A 14,799-nucleotide genomic window follows, 5' to 3' on the forward strand; every position below is an offset into this window, starting at 1 on the left:
TCACTAACGAGCCATACCCTACTCGGCCTCTGGGTCTCTTTATCCAGCCCCCATCTCTGCGTCTTGCCTGGGAAGAGGGAGCCCCTCCTGTCAGCATGAAGTGCTGTGAATGGGTGCAGCTGCAGAGCAGGGCCCAGGATCAGCCCCGGAGAGCAGCTTCCCCAGCAGAGCCCCTGCCGGGCCCAGGGGGCAAAGGCATCTCCAGACAGGATCATTCCCTAGGCGGTGGCTCTGCTGGAGATGCCCCCTGGAGGTCTGCTGCTAAGGGAGGGAGCTGTCCCTCGAGCCATCAAACTCAACCTGACTCATGCCAGGACCTGTCTCCGGTCTAATGGCCCCGTCTGCTCCGTTCCTTCCAATCAGGAAATTTGAGCCTCACCTGTCTAAGGAACAGGAGGCTGAGACCATCGGGACTTGTATCGCCAGCGCCATGATTCAGCGCCCAGCCCTGGCGAAGCTGAGAGGGACTGAGGTGGCAAAAAGCTCCGCTCTCCGGGCAGAGGTTAGTGAGGCATGGACAAAGCTGCAGCTTCCACCTGCCTCCTTGGCTGGGAAACTCAGCCACCCCCCTGCTGAGTAGCTGGACCCTGGCCCGATGCAGAGAGCTGCGTGTCCAGCCAAATCCAGCCCCTCGGTTTATTTTCCAAAGGGCTGGTGACAAGTGGCTACGCAGTTGACTCTGCAGTGGGGTTGGCAGGGAGAACAGCTGTAGAGGTGAGTGTCTGTGAGACTGTATAGAATTACCCTGGATTCTTGGCACAGGGAGCTAGAAGCTACCCCCGTTTACACCAGCTGAGGCTCTGGCCCAGAGCGTTAAATAGCATTTGGTGCAGAGGGAGCAAAGCATAGATTCGGGACAGCCACACGGCCAGGCCATGACTCGCCCTGCCACAGAAACAGAGATTGGCTGGAGCGGGATGAACAGCTCAGCCCTTGGGGAGCCAGCGGGGTGTTGGGGGGCAGCTGGGGCCCCTCCAGAGCGGGAGGGAGGAGGCCTTCCCTCCAGAGCCCAGCTCAGTACATGTGTTGGGGAGCCCAGGTGGGAGGAAGGATTCTTTGGGGAAGGGCAGCCCGTGGTCCAGGTGAGACCCATGTCTATGTGCAGGGGGATCAGTATCACCTGGGTAAAGGGACCCCGAATACCAACAGCACCTGGCTCCAGACGGGGGGATCCACTCGTCCCCCTGCCTCGTGCACCCCACCTCCCTTGTTATTTACTTCCCTGCTTCTCTCTGCTCCAGTCTCTCCAAGAACTGCCCTGGGAGGGCCTGGATCTTGTGCTGCAGACATTCCTGGAGCAGCACCTGACCCCCACCACGCTACTGCATCTCTTTCTGGTATGATAGGGCGGGGGGAGGGGCCCATTCGCACTGGCCATCTGGGGATGGGCCGGCTGGTCAGGTTCTACCCGAACCACAAGAGGGAAGGCTCCAGTTGATCCCGAGGGGGCTGAGCAGGCCTCCCAGCTGCTATGAACTAGCCAGTCCCCCTGGGGCATACACTCAACCCTGGGATCCAGCAAGACAATCCTAGTCCTGCTCCAGGGGTGTCACTTTGGCCTCCTACATTTGGCCTGGAGCCCCTGTTCCCCTGAAGGAAACAGCCCCGAGACCCTACAGGATCAATGGGGAGAATGCTCAAAGCGCTGAGCCCAAGACCCTCAGACCTGTGCCAACGCCCCCCAGACAGGAGAGGAGCGCTGAGTTCCAGTGTCCGGAAGCGGAGGAGAAGAGGTTAAATGCTCCATGTCCTCTCCCTGCTGGGGCGGGAAGCAGGTTCTGGAGGTCGCCCCAGCATTGCTGCCGCTCACACGACTTTCTCCCTACTCCCCAGCACTTGCAGCCGTGGATCTGCTCTCCCCGGGCCCAGGAGAGGAGCCGAGCTGTGAGAGCCAGCGCCCGGCTCTTCATGTTCTACCGCTTCAAAGCCATCACCGAGGTGAGCAGCGCAGACCCTGCTGCCCCCCCCACCCCCCCAGCACTCACGGGAAGTGGGGGGAATACAGACAGAGCTGGGCTCGTCCCGACCTATGCCCTCAATTTCTGTTTGGTGGCCCATTAGGACCTGAAACCCATGGTAGAGCAGGGCTACATGGCCGGGCTGCTGACAAGCCAGGCCTTCGATGCTCAGGAGGCCACCAGATACTGGGCATCTCAGGCTCTCTACTGGCTCTTCACGCCTTGCAAAGGTAAGATAGAGCGGAAGCAGTCGCCACTTCTCAGCCTTCACAGCCCCGGCTGTTACCTAGCGAGCAGGGCTGCAGAGAGAACATGGCGCCTTCATCGCAGCCCTGACCAGAGGGACACAGAGCAGAAGTGGGTTGGTACCTCCCGGGCTGACCTGGCATCTGCCCTTCACCAGGTGCCTGGGACCATCTGGGACCTCCCCTGATCCCACCCCAGCCCCAACACACCTTCTACATCAGGGTGAAGAGTGGGCAGTTGGCCCAGAAGCCAGCTGAGAGCTCACCCTAGCTGGTCGTTCCCAGCTGCGGCTGGAGTCTGGCTCTTTGGCACCTCTGATCTGGCTCGAAGGGGAGGGGGAAGAATCCGGCCCTGAGAGCTCTGCCTGAGCACTGCTGGTTTCTTGTGCAGCTGTCGTGTACACCAAGACAGGGGCGGTGGTGAGCGTGCTGAGCAAGACGCAGAAGGATGCCAGCTGCAGAGAGAACCCTGTCCATGTTGCTATGGTGAGTAAAAGACTGTGGCTGGCGAGACAGACACACACATGGGAAAGGGGGGTTATTGGCTCCTTCCCTCGATGAGGAGCCGGCAGATGGAAATTCCTGGGTATGGGCTCCAGTGCCCACTCACATAGCCCTGGGCACAGGCTGCCAGTGCCTCTGTCCCCGTTCCCCGAAGAGCAAACCCACCTCCCCGGGCCGGGGCTCGCTGCTCACACTCGGCCTGTGCCTTTCCCTGCAGCTCATCGCGAAGCACCTGCAGTCGAGTGACCTCATGCCCTTCAGCTTCACCCTGCTGGTGGGCCTGCTGGAGAAGGAGGAGTGTGCAGACCAGCTGGCGGGCGTCATGGAGGCGGTGCTGAGAGAGCAAGAATCAGAGCTGCAGGGCCAAGTAATGGCTGGGCATTGGAGGCACCATGCTGACATCTCGGGCAGCTCCATCTTGCCCCGTGCCTAGAATTCCTGGGGCACGAGGGAGGATGTGGAGGGGAGACATCCCTTCTCACCATCATTGATCAATGGGACCCATCCATGCCCTGTCTGCAAGGGGGCCGCTGGGCACGGCCCTGTAATGGTTTTCAGGCTTTGATCCCAGGAGTCTGGCTTGCCCAGCTCACTCCCTGGGAAATGTGCCCTATCTCCAGACCCATCCCCCAGCTGGAGGAACAGAGCCTGCGGTGGGGTCCCCCGTGTCCACTGACTCTTTGCCCAGTGGGCATGGATTGACGTACAGGATGGAAATGCATCCCAGATGCTTAGACCCCACTCTGGTGCTGAAGCAGCCCAGGCATGTTGTCACAAGGGGAGGTACAGCTGGGATATCCGGGGGGTGGGGTGTCACTGGGCAGCGGGATTGGGACCCTTAGTTCTACGGTGCTGGATCACGGGTGGGGGTTTCAAGGTACCGAACCCAGAACCCCCCTCGGCTCAGTCACTCGCTAGGAGAGTTTATCCATGGCCTCCGCCGGGCCATGTGACCGCTGCCTTGTTTCTGAGCCTGCCCAGTTCCTCCTGGCCCTTGCCTGCCACCCACCCACAGCGGGGGTAGGGTCTCAGCCCCTGCTTTGCCTCTGCAGGTGCAGGATCTCCAGGCGGCTCTTTCCTACACACTGAGCCCACCCCGGGGGGGGCGGCTGAGTGAGGGGACGAGAGACATTCTCCACCTACTGGCCAGACAACACACCAAGACCGCGGTCAGCATCCTCCTGAAGATGCCCTGGCCTTACAAACGGTGAGCGCCAGCCCCAGGGAAAGGATAGAACACCCCACTCCGGCCTCCAAGCCCCCCCTTAATCGGATCACTCCACAGCACCACGGTTACATGCAGCACAGACCCTCCCCTTGCACACAGGCCCCCAGGGAACAGCCCTGCCCCGGCATAGCCTCCCTGTCCCTTGGAGGGCTCCGTGTGCTCTGGGACCCCCGGCTCAGGGCTCCCCCAGCTGAGCTATTCCTAACACAGCTGTCACCCTCCCCCACTTCGTTCTGTGCACTGCTAACCAGTCCACCCCATCCCGGTTCGGCTGTGCAATGGCTTGGCTGGCTGGAGGCCAGAACAGTCTTCCAGCCCCCACTCCCCCCATCACTACACAGACCAGGAGAGACCCCATGTGAGCAGGGTCACCTCCTCTGTCAGCATGGCCCCCCGCTCCTGGCAGGGCATCCCTCCAGGCTGAGGCAGGAGAGGGGCCAACCTAACTGCATTGCCCCCACAGACGCCCCTACACTGAGCATGTCCCCGCAGGGGCACCCCCTCCCCGCAGCTGGGAAATGCCCTCTCCCCCATGGAATCCCAGCCTGGTATCTTCCCCATCACCGCACGCTTTTAGACGTCTCATCCCACCCCTAGAGGCTGGTCTTCTCCGATTCACCAGCCTGCCAGGTTCCCCTGTGCCAGCAGCGCCTTCCCTGCATCCTGCCCAGAGCCGACAAGCACAGAGCCCATTTTACAGCCTTCTCCAAACCCCGCACCCCAGAGCCATGGCGTGGCCAGAACTGGAGCCTTGTTCCTCCTGAAACCCCCACACTCTGCCCCATGGGGAAGGAGCTCCTGCTCTCCTTGGCCGCAGCTCCCACTCTGGGCCACCCCCCCCAGTTCAGGAGATCCAGCCCAGCACCTAGCCCTAGCCCCTCCCAAGGGTGGGCACCTCCTCACACCAGCCCCCACCCCTGAGCCCAGAGTCACTGCTTTCCCCCATGGGGGCTCTAACCCCAGCCCCTCTGGTTCCCATCAGGAGAAGGCAGCAAGGGAGGGAGGGGGCCCCCAAGCTGGGAGAAGTGAGTCTGGCCACGTCCACCCATCCCTTTCTGTGACACAGCGCCCCCTGGCAGTGCCCAGGCAGGAGGGTATGAACCCCTTAGGACTGGACAGTGCCTGAAGGGCCTTGAGGTCAGCCACCAGCAGGCTCAACCTGCTGCTTCTGGCCCGTCACCCCTCGGAGGGCATCATCCCTGGTGTGTACCAACTGGGCCCGTCCTCTGTGTGAATTCCTTACCTGCCGTCCCTCTGTCCGTCACAGCCCCACCAAGGCCATCTGGAGATTCCTAGGTGCAGACCCCATGCTGACCAGGGAGGTATTGCACATCCTGCTGGACGACAGCCCAGAGAAAGGCCGGGCTAACCGTGGGCAGACCCAGGACAGGAGCTGCCCCCAGCCAGCCCGGCTGCCCCCGGCGGTAAGTTCCCATCGCTGGCATTCAGCCCTCTTTCCCGGCTGCATTCTGCGCACGGCCACGGTCTTCTGACTGTATCTTTTCCCTTCCAGACCACATGCGGCCTGTGGGAGCTGATCGGGGCCTTGGGGCAAGCGGACACGCTGGAGGGACGCGAGGACGACCTGTTCGCCTCTTGCTTCCTCGCCATCGCCTGCCCCCCGGCACGGCACCTCTCGGGAGCCCAGCAGGACTTGCCCAGTGACACCAGTCCACGCAGGTAATGTGTGGGGCCGATGGATCCCAGCACCCACGCAGTGTCTGGGCTAGCCCCTAGGAGGGGGAAGCTTCCTTCTTGGACCTTCATTGTCCAGGGATCCCCGACACCTTCGGGGGACCGAGGGTTCAGATCAGCCAGGCTTCTCGTGCTTAGGAGCGGGCAGAACTGCCCCCGGATACTCAGGGAGCCAGAGAGCTCCTCAGAATGGGCAGCTCAGCAGGGTGATGAGGGAGCTGAGCCGGGGGCAGGGGGAGGGGGAGCAGAGCTGGGGAGCAGGGCAGAGCTGGCTGCTGTCTCTATTTACTGTCTACTTTGAAGGCTTTGGGACAGGCCCGGCCTGTCACTGAGCCACTTCACCCCTTTTCTGCAGTGGGCCCTGGGGGGCAGGGCTCAGGGCAGCAGGGCATTCAGGGGGGCACTGCATGTACTTTTCTCCCCAGGGTCAGTTTCCTGGGAGGGGCGGGGCGGGGCAATTTTCACATCTTTGGAGGAGAGCGAAGGTCACATCTGCAGACACTCCCCCCTGCCCCCACAGTTGCGGGGGGAGAACCAAAGGCAGAAGTGGGGCAGCTTCTAGGCTCAACCTGATCCCTTCAGTGCTGCAACAAGGGAGTCCTGCCCGCCCCCACCCCGCCCAGAGAGCAGGAATCCCTGCATCACCATCTCCTGCCTCCTTCTCTTCCCAGCATGGCCGTGCAGGCCCTGGCGCGGGTGCTGCGCCTCAGGGGCAGTCAGCCAGCTGTGGAGCTAATGGACCAGGAGCGAGGCTGGCAGCTGCTGGAGGAGGCCCAGCCCGAGGGGTTCACTCTCCTTAGCAGGTGAGGACAGAGGCTGGAGGAGTCACGTTCTCGCTCTGGAGCCCAGTGGGGCAGAGATGGGAGGGGGTGGCCGGGACCGGGCCGGATTCCGGCATGTGCAGGGTTGTCATGCACACATCAACACGAACTCTTGTTCTCTCCCAGGGCCATAGTGACCCACCCAAACCTGGCCCTGAAGAGCATCCCAAAGCTTCTCCTTCCCAGCCTCCAGGCCAGCCAGGAGGGCGAACGCATGGCCTGCACCGCCCTGTTCGCAGAGGTGAGCCTGGAAGACCAGGGGGGAGGGTTAGCCAGGCCCAGAAGCTCATGGAACAGGGGGCCAATAGCTGGTCAGCCAATGAGAGATGGTCCTGGTGGTGTATTGCTTGTAAATTAATCCCTCTGCTGGGGGCTCTGTGGTGGGATTTGGGAGCACCCCACTGGAAGCAGAGGGAGCGTTCTGCCCTGCACATGTCACTTCTGTTAAGCTCAGCTGAAGCCAGCCCCTCGTGAACAGCAGTCGGTACGGATCTATGTCACCTCCTGGCCCCTGATCATACTCCCTTCCCCTTGCTCCTCCTGGCCTCGCCCAGCCCTCTCTGACAGCTCCTTTCGGTCCCTTTAGTTCCTCGGCAGCCCCCTGCTGATGGAGAATGAGCCCAAGGCGATGCGGAAGCAGGTTGTGAAGGCCATGCTGCAGCGGACAGAGGACAGCAACATCCACGTTCGAGGCAGAGCGCTGCACGGCCTCAGGAACGCAGTGACCGAGTTCCCGGACAAGGTGGGTCTGGAATGGCAGGAGACTAGGCAGAGAGGGCTGGGTAGGAAGCGCCTGGTTCCCCTTCTCCCCAGCCTGTGGCTCCTATGGAGCAGACTAGGCTGTAGGCTGACTTGCCCGGACTCTGCTTACACTCAGGCTGACAGAGCGTTGCTCACCGAGCGGCGTCCAACCCCTTCTCTGCAGGTCAGGAAAAAGCGAGACAAGATCCTGGAGAGTTTTGTCCGCGCCGTGTGCGAATGCTGCAACCCCCGCACCGTTCTGGAAGCCATGGAAGGGCTCTGCTGGATGCTGCGGGACCCCAAGGCGCCTCTGAAGGCTCACGTCGCCGTCCCACTGGCCCTGCAGGCGAGAACGTTCTTTGAGGATGTAAGTACCAAGCAGGGCAGGCCCCATGGCGCTATAGGGCACCCCACAGGGGAAGGTGCTCAGGACCTGCCTTCCCGTGGAGGGGGCTCAGTGTCCGATGCAGGCACATTTCTGGATTTGTGGGGCAGCTCAGCTCCTCTGCTAGGGGAGGCAGGATGCAATCATTCTTGGGCCTTGGGCCCACAATTGTTCAGCAGCCCTGGGGCCCAGCAGGAAGGAGGGGAGTTTGCAGAGAATTGTCCTGTCGTTTGAACTAGCTGAAACCTCTCCGGGCTCCGCAGCTGCCAGGCTGATTCCCAAAGCATGTGAGGGCCTGAGCCTGTCCTCTCTAACCACCCTGCGCCCCCTGTCTGCAGGAGACCAGCGGCCTGAGGCGGGCCTCCATGGAGCTCTTTGGCCACCTCAGCAAATTTGTTTCCAAGAAGTCATCCCTCTTTGGGGCTGAGGTGGAGAAGAGCATGGGGACGCTGCTCATCCACCTACAGGACGGGGACCCCCAGGTGGCCCAGGTGAGTGCAGCTGAGGGCTCATAGGGGCAGGGGTGGCTGGGGGCATTCTAACAACATGGCAAGGGTGGTGCAAACTCCCCCCTCCAAGCCCCAGATCTCCTCAGTGCTGCCCTGTGGCACCCAGGACCCCCCACTAATCCAGCCCTCCCCCACCCCACACAGAGCTCTGCCAGCCCTCAGAGTGTAGCTGTGGGGTAGATCTGTGGGGTTTCCTTCTCCTCCTCCATTCCCCACAGGCACCTCCAGTCTCCCTGCCCAGCCAGCCTCTCCGCGGCTGTGGCTCCATTTTACAGCCTGCCCTGTTTAGTGGCCAGGTCCAGGTCTATCTCTGGCCCCTAGCAAGTGACCTAACCCAAGCAGGGCCACAGGGAAGGGCAGGTCGCTGAGGCCGATTGGGTCTCCATTGCTGCTGCCCTGCCCTCACTTGTGTGCTAGCTCCTGTCTGGGAATGACCAGCCTCCTGCAGCAATCCCACCACAACCCGCGCCCCAGCCGAGTAGCAGCCCCCGATAGTGCCTGGGATTGAGGGGAGGCCAAGTACGTTGGTCACCGGGCAGTGCTGTTAACCGCCCACCGGGGACCCACAGGGAATGGCCCCTTCCCTGTTCCAGGAGTGTACCTCCCCGGCCCCAGCACTCGGGCCTGGTTCCCCTCAACCCAGCCAAGCTGGAGATGGGGGCTGTGGGGGCCTGGGGAACAACCGTCAGGCCAGAGTAGGTTCTGCAAAGAGGTGGCTCCTTGCTGCTCCGGCACAGTGGAGTCTCCCCAAGCCACACAGAGCCTGCGAGTTGGCAGCCTGTTGCGCTCAGGGACTCAACCAGTTTCCTTCTCGCCCTCTCTGGCAGGCGTGCAGGGTGGCATTGCTGCAGTGCGCACCCTTCCTCAGCTACCAGCCCCTGCGTACGCTCGTGCGGAGCCAGCTAGCCGAGGGGGCGGCCCCTGCCATCCCCGCCTTCCTGAGCGAAGCCTGCAGGATCCTGGTGAGTGAGCTCTGGGGTGTGGGCCCTGCAGGACAGGGGGGTGGGAAGACCTAAGCACACAGGGAGCTTCCCTGCTCCAGGGAGCCCCCTCACTGACTCAGCCCCATCCCCCACCCTTGAGGATGGCTCCTGTACAAGTCATCTCTGTCCCATGGGAGGAATCAAGGGGGAGAGGGCTCTGACAGCCAGGGGTTCCTCACCTCCCTACCAGGCAGCTCCCCTCAGCCTGGGGAGGATGTGTGGCTTGGGACTAACTGGGTTCTTGGCTTCCCAGCTCCAGGACTGCCCAGGGAGACTGAGCAAGAAGGACGCCCTGAGAGCAGCAGCTGCCCAGCAGCTGATAGGTAAGAAAAGAGCTGGAGCTCTTCTTCCTATTATCCCTCCCTGCCCCATGAGTCCGGGGCCCAGCGCCACATGCACACTCCTAACAGGGGGGAGGGGCTGGCCTCCGTTGTCCACACACAACCAAACCCAACTCCCCCCCCCACCCGCTCCTTCCCATCTCCCTGGGACAAAGGGGGAACCAAGACTCCCTGCAGCCAGATGCGGGAGGGCTCTGTGGCCAGAGGGTCTCCTCTGCCCTGGCCCTGGGGAAGCCCGGCACCTGCAGCAGGAGCAGGCCCGAGGGAGAGATCCTGCCTCCCAAAGGTCTCACCCTGGTTCCCCCGCACCCTACCCCGCACGAGGCACTGGCCCCAGCCAGGTCCCCCTGCAGCCTGTACAGGGAGGGCAGAGATTCACAGGAAGCCCCAGCCCTGCACACCCCAGCTACCACCAGCCATGCAGGCAAAGAGCCAGGGCAGCAGCTCTGCCACACTGTGCTTCACGCCAACTCCCAGTGGGGCTTGTGTGCACAACACCTCTCCTGGCCTTTGTGGGGCACGAGGCCAAAGGCAAAATGATCCCAATAATCTTGGGGACTGACTCTCCACCCAGCTCCTTCCCCTCCTCTGCCCAGATGGATTGGGGATGGGGGGCACCTTGAAAGACAGAAATCCAAGCGGTGGCTGGTGCCCTGCATGCTGTTAAATAACCAGGCCCGCCTGCCTCCCCTAGGATACATGATGGACAATTGAAGTCAGAGAAGAGCAGGAGGCTTGGACCACCCACCCTGCTGTGAGTCACAGCTGAGGGGTATTGCTGTGCTGGGAGGAGGGGCGGGGGGAAATCGGGGCAGAGTTCTAGGGGCAGGGGGCAGCAGCCACATCGCACGGTGGCTGAGAGCCAGAACCCAGTTGGAGTGACCTGCAGAGCGTAGGAGCAGGGAGAAAACCCTTGGGGCTGGTTCTGGGGTATCTTCTCCCCGGCTATAGTTTGAAACTCCCTGCCCTGTGGGGTGTTCCCATCCTGGCCCAGGCAGGAGCCATGGCTGGTCAGCAGGGTCTGGGAGTCAGAAGTGAGTTGTTCCTGGCAGGCAGGGGGCAGTGGCAAGCAGAGAGGGGGTGGACTCCACAAGAGGGAGGGAAACCACCTCCTATGGGAGACCCGGCTGCTGGAGGAGACTTTTCCCCCCAATCCCTCACCAGCCGCGGTGCCTCTGAGCAGCTCCAGCCAAGGGCGAGGCCGGGGGTTCCTCTGAGCCACATTTGGTGCTAACTCTGCAGAACCCAGCCTGGATTGCTGCCTGCCCCCTGCAAGTGGCAGCTCCAAGAGCCCAAGCACGCACGGAGCAGCTGACACTACCTCAACCCCCCACCCCACCCCAGCCCCAGCTATGCTTATGGGGATATGAAATTCTACCTCTGAGTCTCCCTGCCTTCAACAGCTGATCATGCCCCAAAGGGCTGCACCAGAGCTGAGGAAACAGAGCCAGGTGCTGAGGAAACACATCCCAGGGCTGGAGTGTGCAGTCCAACCCCTCCCCCGCATCACGGGCACTCGTTCTATCAGAGGCTGACCCTGCCAGCTGCTCACTAGGCAGAACCCAGCCAGGTGCTGAGCAGACTCTCCTAGGCCTGGTGCTTAAATACCTGGAGAGGCTGCAGTCAGCCCAAGAAGGGTGGGCAGGGGGTGGCGTAGAGTCGCAGGCTGAACTGCAGGCCGCAAGCAGACCCAGCGTCACTTCTCACAGCCCCAATCCACTGAGCAAGAGGGGAATAAGGCTGCTGCAGCCAGAATTTCCTTCACTCCAGTAAACTCCTCTCCCCACATTTCCTGACACCCTCCCTATTTACAACCAATGCAGTTGGCTGCTTTTTAAAGATAAGTGCATGTTGCAAACTCATGTTTTGTTATCCATTTCCTTCTTTGCAGACAAAGATTCAGGCGGAGAGAAATTCCGGCATAGTTCTTCCCACAGGTCTAGCTACTTAGATGCTCTGCTCACACAGGCAGGCTGATCATATGGGCTGGACCACGCTGCTGTGTGGATGAGGGAAGCCTATGGAAGATGGGGTGTAAAACAGCAGCTGACGTAGCCTAGATGGGCGCATACTCACTGAAGATGCTCAGACCAAACTTGGGTCAGGATGCAATGCTGAAACAGTCCAGCAGAAGGAGCCACCGCAGGAGTAATGGGCAGGCTGCCAGTAGATGTCCCCATATAGGCAAGAGAGCACTTGCACAGACCTGTGAGAAAGCAGGAGGATACCCAGGTTACTGCCTTGCAGAGTTCCAGAAGGGAGGGGTCTCTTTCTCACCAAGATCTACCCGAGCTCTGATCTCTAGGGCAGGAGCCTTTTATTTGGCTCCACAGGCCTCACTCATAAACCTGCCAACCAAGCAAGGCTTTCGAGCTCAGTTTGCACCATACAGAATGAACGGGTGGTCAGACTCACTCACCTCTAGGGCACCCTTTTTGTATGTCTAGGACATTTCCATCTTCTCCTCCTCCACTGAGGGGAAGAGGATGGAAGCTCCAGCTCTTGAATTGGGCTATTAGGGACACACACTGATCACCAGTGACTTATTAGGGAACTAAATAGGGAACCCGGGAGACAAGGGTATTTCCCCGACCTGCCTATGGTGGAGAAACATTAAGATTCAGGTCCCAGGAGTCCAGAACCTCTCGAGTTTGCCCTCTGCAATCCGTTCTCTCTGGATGGAGCCTAACAGAAAAACAAGAGATTAGTGGCCAAGGGCACAGAGGGCTGCCATGTATACCCTCCGGGAACCAAGGCTCAGGAGAAAAGGCTAGTGGCCTGCCAAGCAGCAGCAGTCAGGCTTGGCCTTCTCTGGCCCCTCAACAAATCTTCCCCAGAACCTCTGAGCTACATGCAGGCTGCCCGGAGGGTATCGCTCAGTGAGAATTCACCTCTGGCAGGCAGCCCTATCAAGAGGGGGCGGGATCAAAATTACATGAGCCCAGGATGAGCTTCCTCTCTTGGACAGTAGAGCTGGGCAACCTGCTGCAGAGGCGAACGCTGCAAATCCAAAAAACATCATCATCATGTTCAGCCTCACCTCCACGAGCAGACGCCTGGCATGTAATCAAGGCTCCATTTTGTCCTCATCCAAAACCTGAAATCAAACTCTTACCTTCTCAACATTAAAGACAGTGATAGATGTCCTTGTTGTGTAAACAGGCAGGGAGGTTATGCAACTTGGGCGGAAACAGGCACTCAAATACTGCACTGATGGGGGCCTTATAAAGATGTAGACAGATGATAAGTAGCATCTTTATATAGGAGATCCTTGAACAATGCACCAAGCTATTGGACTCAAAGCAAGAACAAACTTCTCTTGTTCACCCCTCAGTAGGAGAGCTCAGGGAAGAGAAGAGTGAAGCCACAGCTCGTATCGAATCTGCTCTTCAGCAGACTACACGCTGCACATCAGACGTACAGCAGCAGTGTTGGTGAATTAATCTAGTACAGTGGTTCCCAAACTGGGGTTCGCGAAATGTTACAGGTTGTCCGCGGGGAAAAAATTCCCTAATGGCGGACAGAGCTGTCCCTAGGGACCCCGGGCAGCATGGGGCCAGCAGCCCGGAGCCCCTGGACGTCCAAGAGCGAAGCAGATCAAAGCAAGCATCTCTATCACACTGAGATTTAAACTTCAAAACTCCTTATAGGAAATGCAAAGGGAGGTGGATATTTTTTCCTGTTTTTAAAATTAAACAGGCAGCTAATATTGTTTTTAAAATTATTAGGAAGAACAAGTTTAAGCTTTGTTGTAACGTGCGTTGTTTGTCTGGACTGCTCAAGACCTGAATGCTTGTGTAGAAGGAACTCTAAGTTGACTTCTTAAATACCTTCATCAAGGAGTATCAGGTGTGAAACAGCATGAAACGTAGGAGCCTTGTCTTATAACAGATTTATTCAAAGTGATACAAGCTACGAAAGTAAGATCTTGGAAGAGTGTTGCCGTTTTCATAATGTAATAAAATACTGTAATGATAAATAATAATTAATAATGAAGTGTGTAATAAGCTTGTCATCAAAACAAATTTTATATTTCCCAGATTACTGTTTTTATAATTTATACTCAGGTAAAGGAGAAAATCCCTGGAAATATTTATTTTGAGGAAGGGGTTCGCGAGACATGACATTTTAGTGAAAGGGGTTTTGTCATAACTATAAAGGGAAGGGTAACAGCCCTCCTGTGTACAATACTATAAAATCCCTCCTGGCCAGAGACTCCAAAATCCTTTTACCTGTAAAGGGTTAAGAAGCTCAGGTAACCTGGTTGACACCTGACCCAAAGGATCAATAAGGGGACAAGATACTTTCAAATCTTGGTGGGGGAAAGGCTTTTGTTTGTGCTCTTTGTTTTTGGGGGGAGTTCGCTCTTGGGACTAAGAGGGACCAGACATCAATCTATGCTCTCCAAATCTTTCTGAACAAGTCTCTCATATTTCAAACTTGTAAGGACAGCCAGGCAAGGCGTGTTAGTTTTATCTTTGTTTTCCCAACTAGTAAATGTACCTTTTGCTAAGGTGTTTACCTCTGTTTGCTGTAACTTTGAACCTAAGGCTAGAGGGGGTTCCTCTGGGCTCTTTAAGTTTGATTACCCTGTAAAGTTATTTTCCATCCTGAGTTTACAGAGATGATTTAGACCTTTTTCTTTAATTAAAAGCCTTTTTTAATAACCTGATTGATTTTTCCTTGTTTTTAGATCCAAGGGGATTGAATCTGGATCCACCAGGAGTTGGTGGGAGAAAGGAGGGGGTGGTGGTGGTTAATTTCTCCTTGTTTTAAGATCCAAGGGGTTGGATCTATGTTCACCAGGGAGTTGGTGGAAGAGTCTCTCAAGGCTACCCAGGGAAGGGAGTTAGCCCATTGGGAGTGGTGGCAGGGGACCAGATCTAAGCTGGTAGTTAAGCTTAGAAGTTTTCATGCAGACCCCCACATCTGTACCCTAAAGATCAGAGTGGGGAAGGAGCCTTGACAGGTTCACAGGTTGTTAAAGTTTGGGAACCACTGATCTAGAATGAGAATACAGTATCTGCACCATCCGGGTCCAAAACAGGGTAAATGCACACAAGGCAGACTTTTAATAATGCTTGGACAATACAAAGCCAACTCCCTCCTCCATGCAAGTTCTGCTGGTTGGATGTGAAGATACGAGGGTGGGGTTGCAGTCGTGGAGGTGATGTTTTATAAACATGCTCCTGGAAGACCAATAGACTGCTTCTACTACACAGCCACTTCCTAGGGGAATCCAAAGAGACTAGGTTTCATTTGGGACACCTTCCAGAAAGCAGCTTAGGAGAGAGGTGCTACAGCTGCCTTGGGAACATGTACTTCCAACAGATTCTCTACCACCTGTGACAATGCGGTTCTGGCGGAACCCAACTGAGAGTGCCAACTC

At 58.1% G+C, this 14,799-nt stretch overlaps 1 protein-coding gene across 2 annotated transcripts; it reads left to right on the top strand.

Annotated features, from left to right (window-relative positions):
* The first annotated feature begins 292 nt into the window (after positions 1–292).
* On the top strand, positions 293–14,071 carry LOC135978133 (maestro heat-like repeat-containing protein family member 1). Of its 2 annotated transcripts, XM_065579180.1 has the most exons (18): positions 293–502; positions 1,242–1,337; positions 1,834–1,938; positions 2,062–2,188; positions 2,595–2,689; positions 2,925–3,074; positions 3,760–3,914; positions 5,203–5,359; positions 5,449–5,615; positions 6,302–6,433; positions 6,578–6,692; positions 7,038–7,193; positions 7,377–7,559; positions 7,916–8,068; positions 8,914–9,048; positions 9,323–9,392; positions 10,105–10,164; positions 11,302–14,071. In XM_065579180.1, exons 1-17 carry the CDS (start codon positions 308–310, stop codon positions 10,122–10,124), a joined length of 2,211 nt encoding a protein of 736 aa, XP_065435252.1. In that variant the 5' UTR covers positions 293–307; the 3' UTR covers positions 10,125–10,164; positions 11,302–14,071. The 2 variants fall into 2 exon arrangements, with proteins under 2 accessions (XP_065435252.1, XP_065435251.1); XM_065579179.1 differs by lacking the exon at positions 293–502 and having other exon boundaries at positions 747–1,337.
* The last annotated feature ends 728 nt before the right edge of the window (positions 14,072–14,799 follow it).

The sequence above is a fragment of the Chrysemys picta genome, unplaced genomic scaffold (assembly GCF_011386835.1).
Source record: "Chrysemys picta bellii isolate R12L10 unplaced genomic scaffold, ASM1138683v2 scaf135, whole genome shotgun sequence".
Lineage (NCBI taxonomy): Eukaryota > Metazoa > Chordata > Testudines > Emydidae > Chrysemys > Chrysemys picta.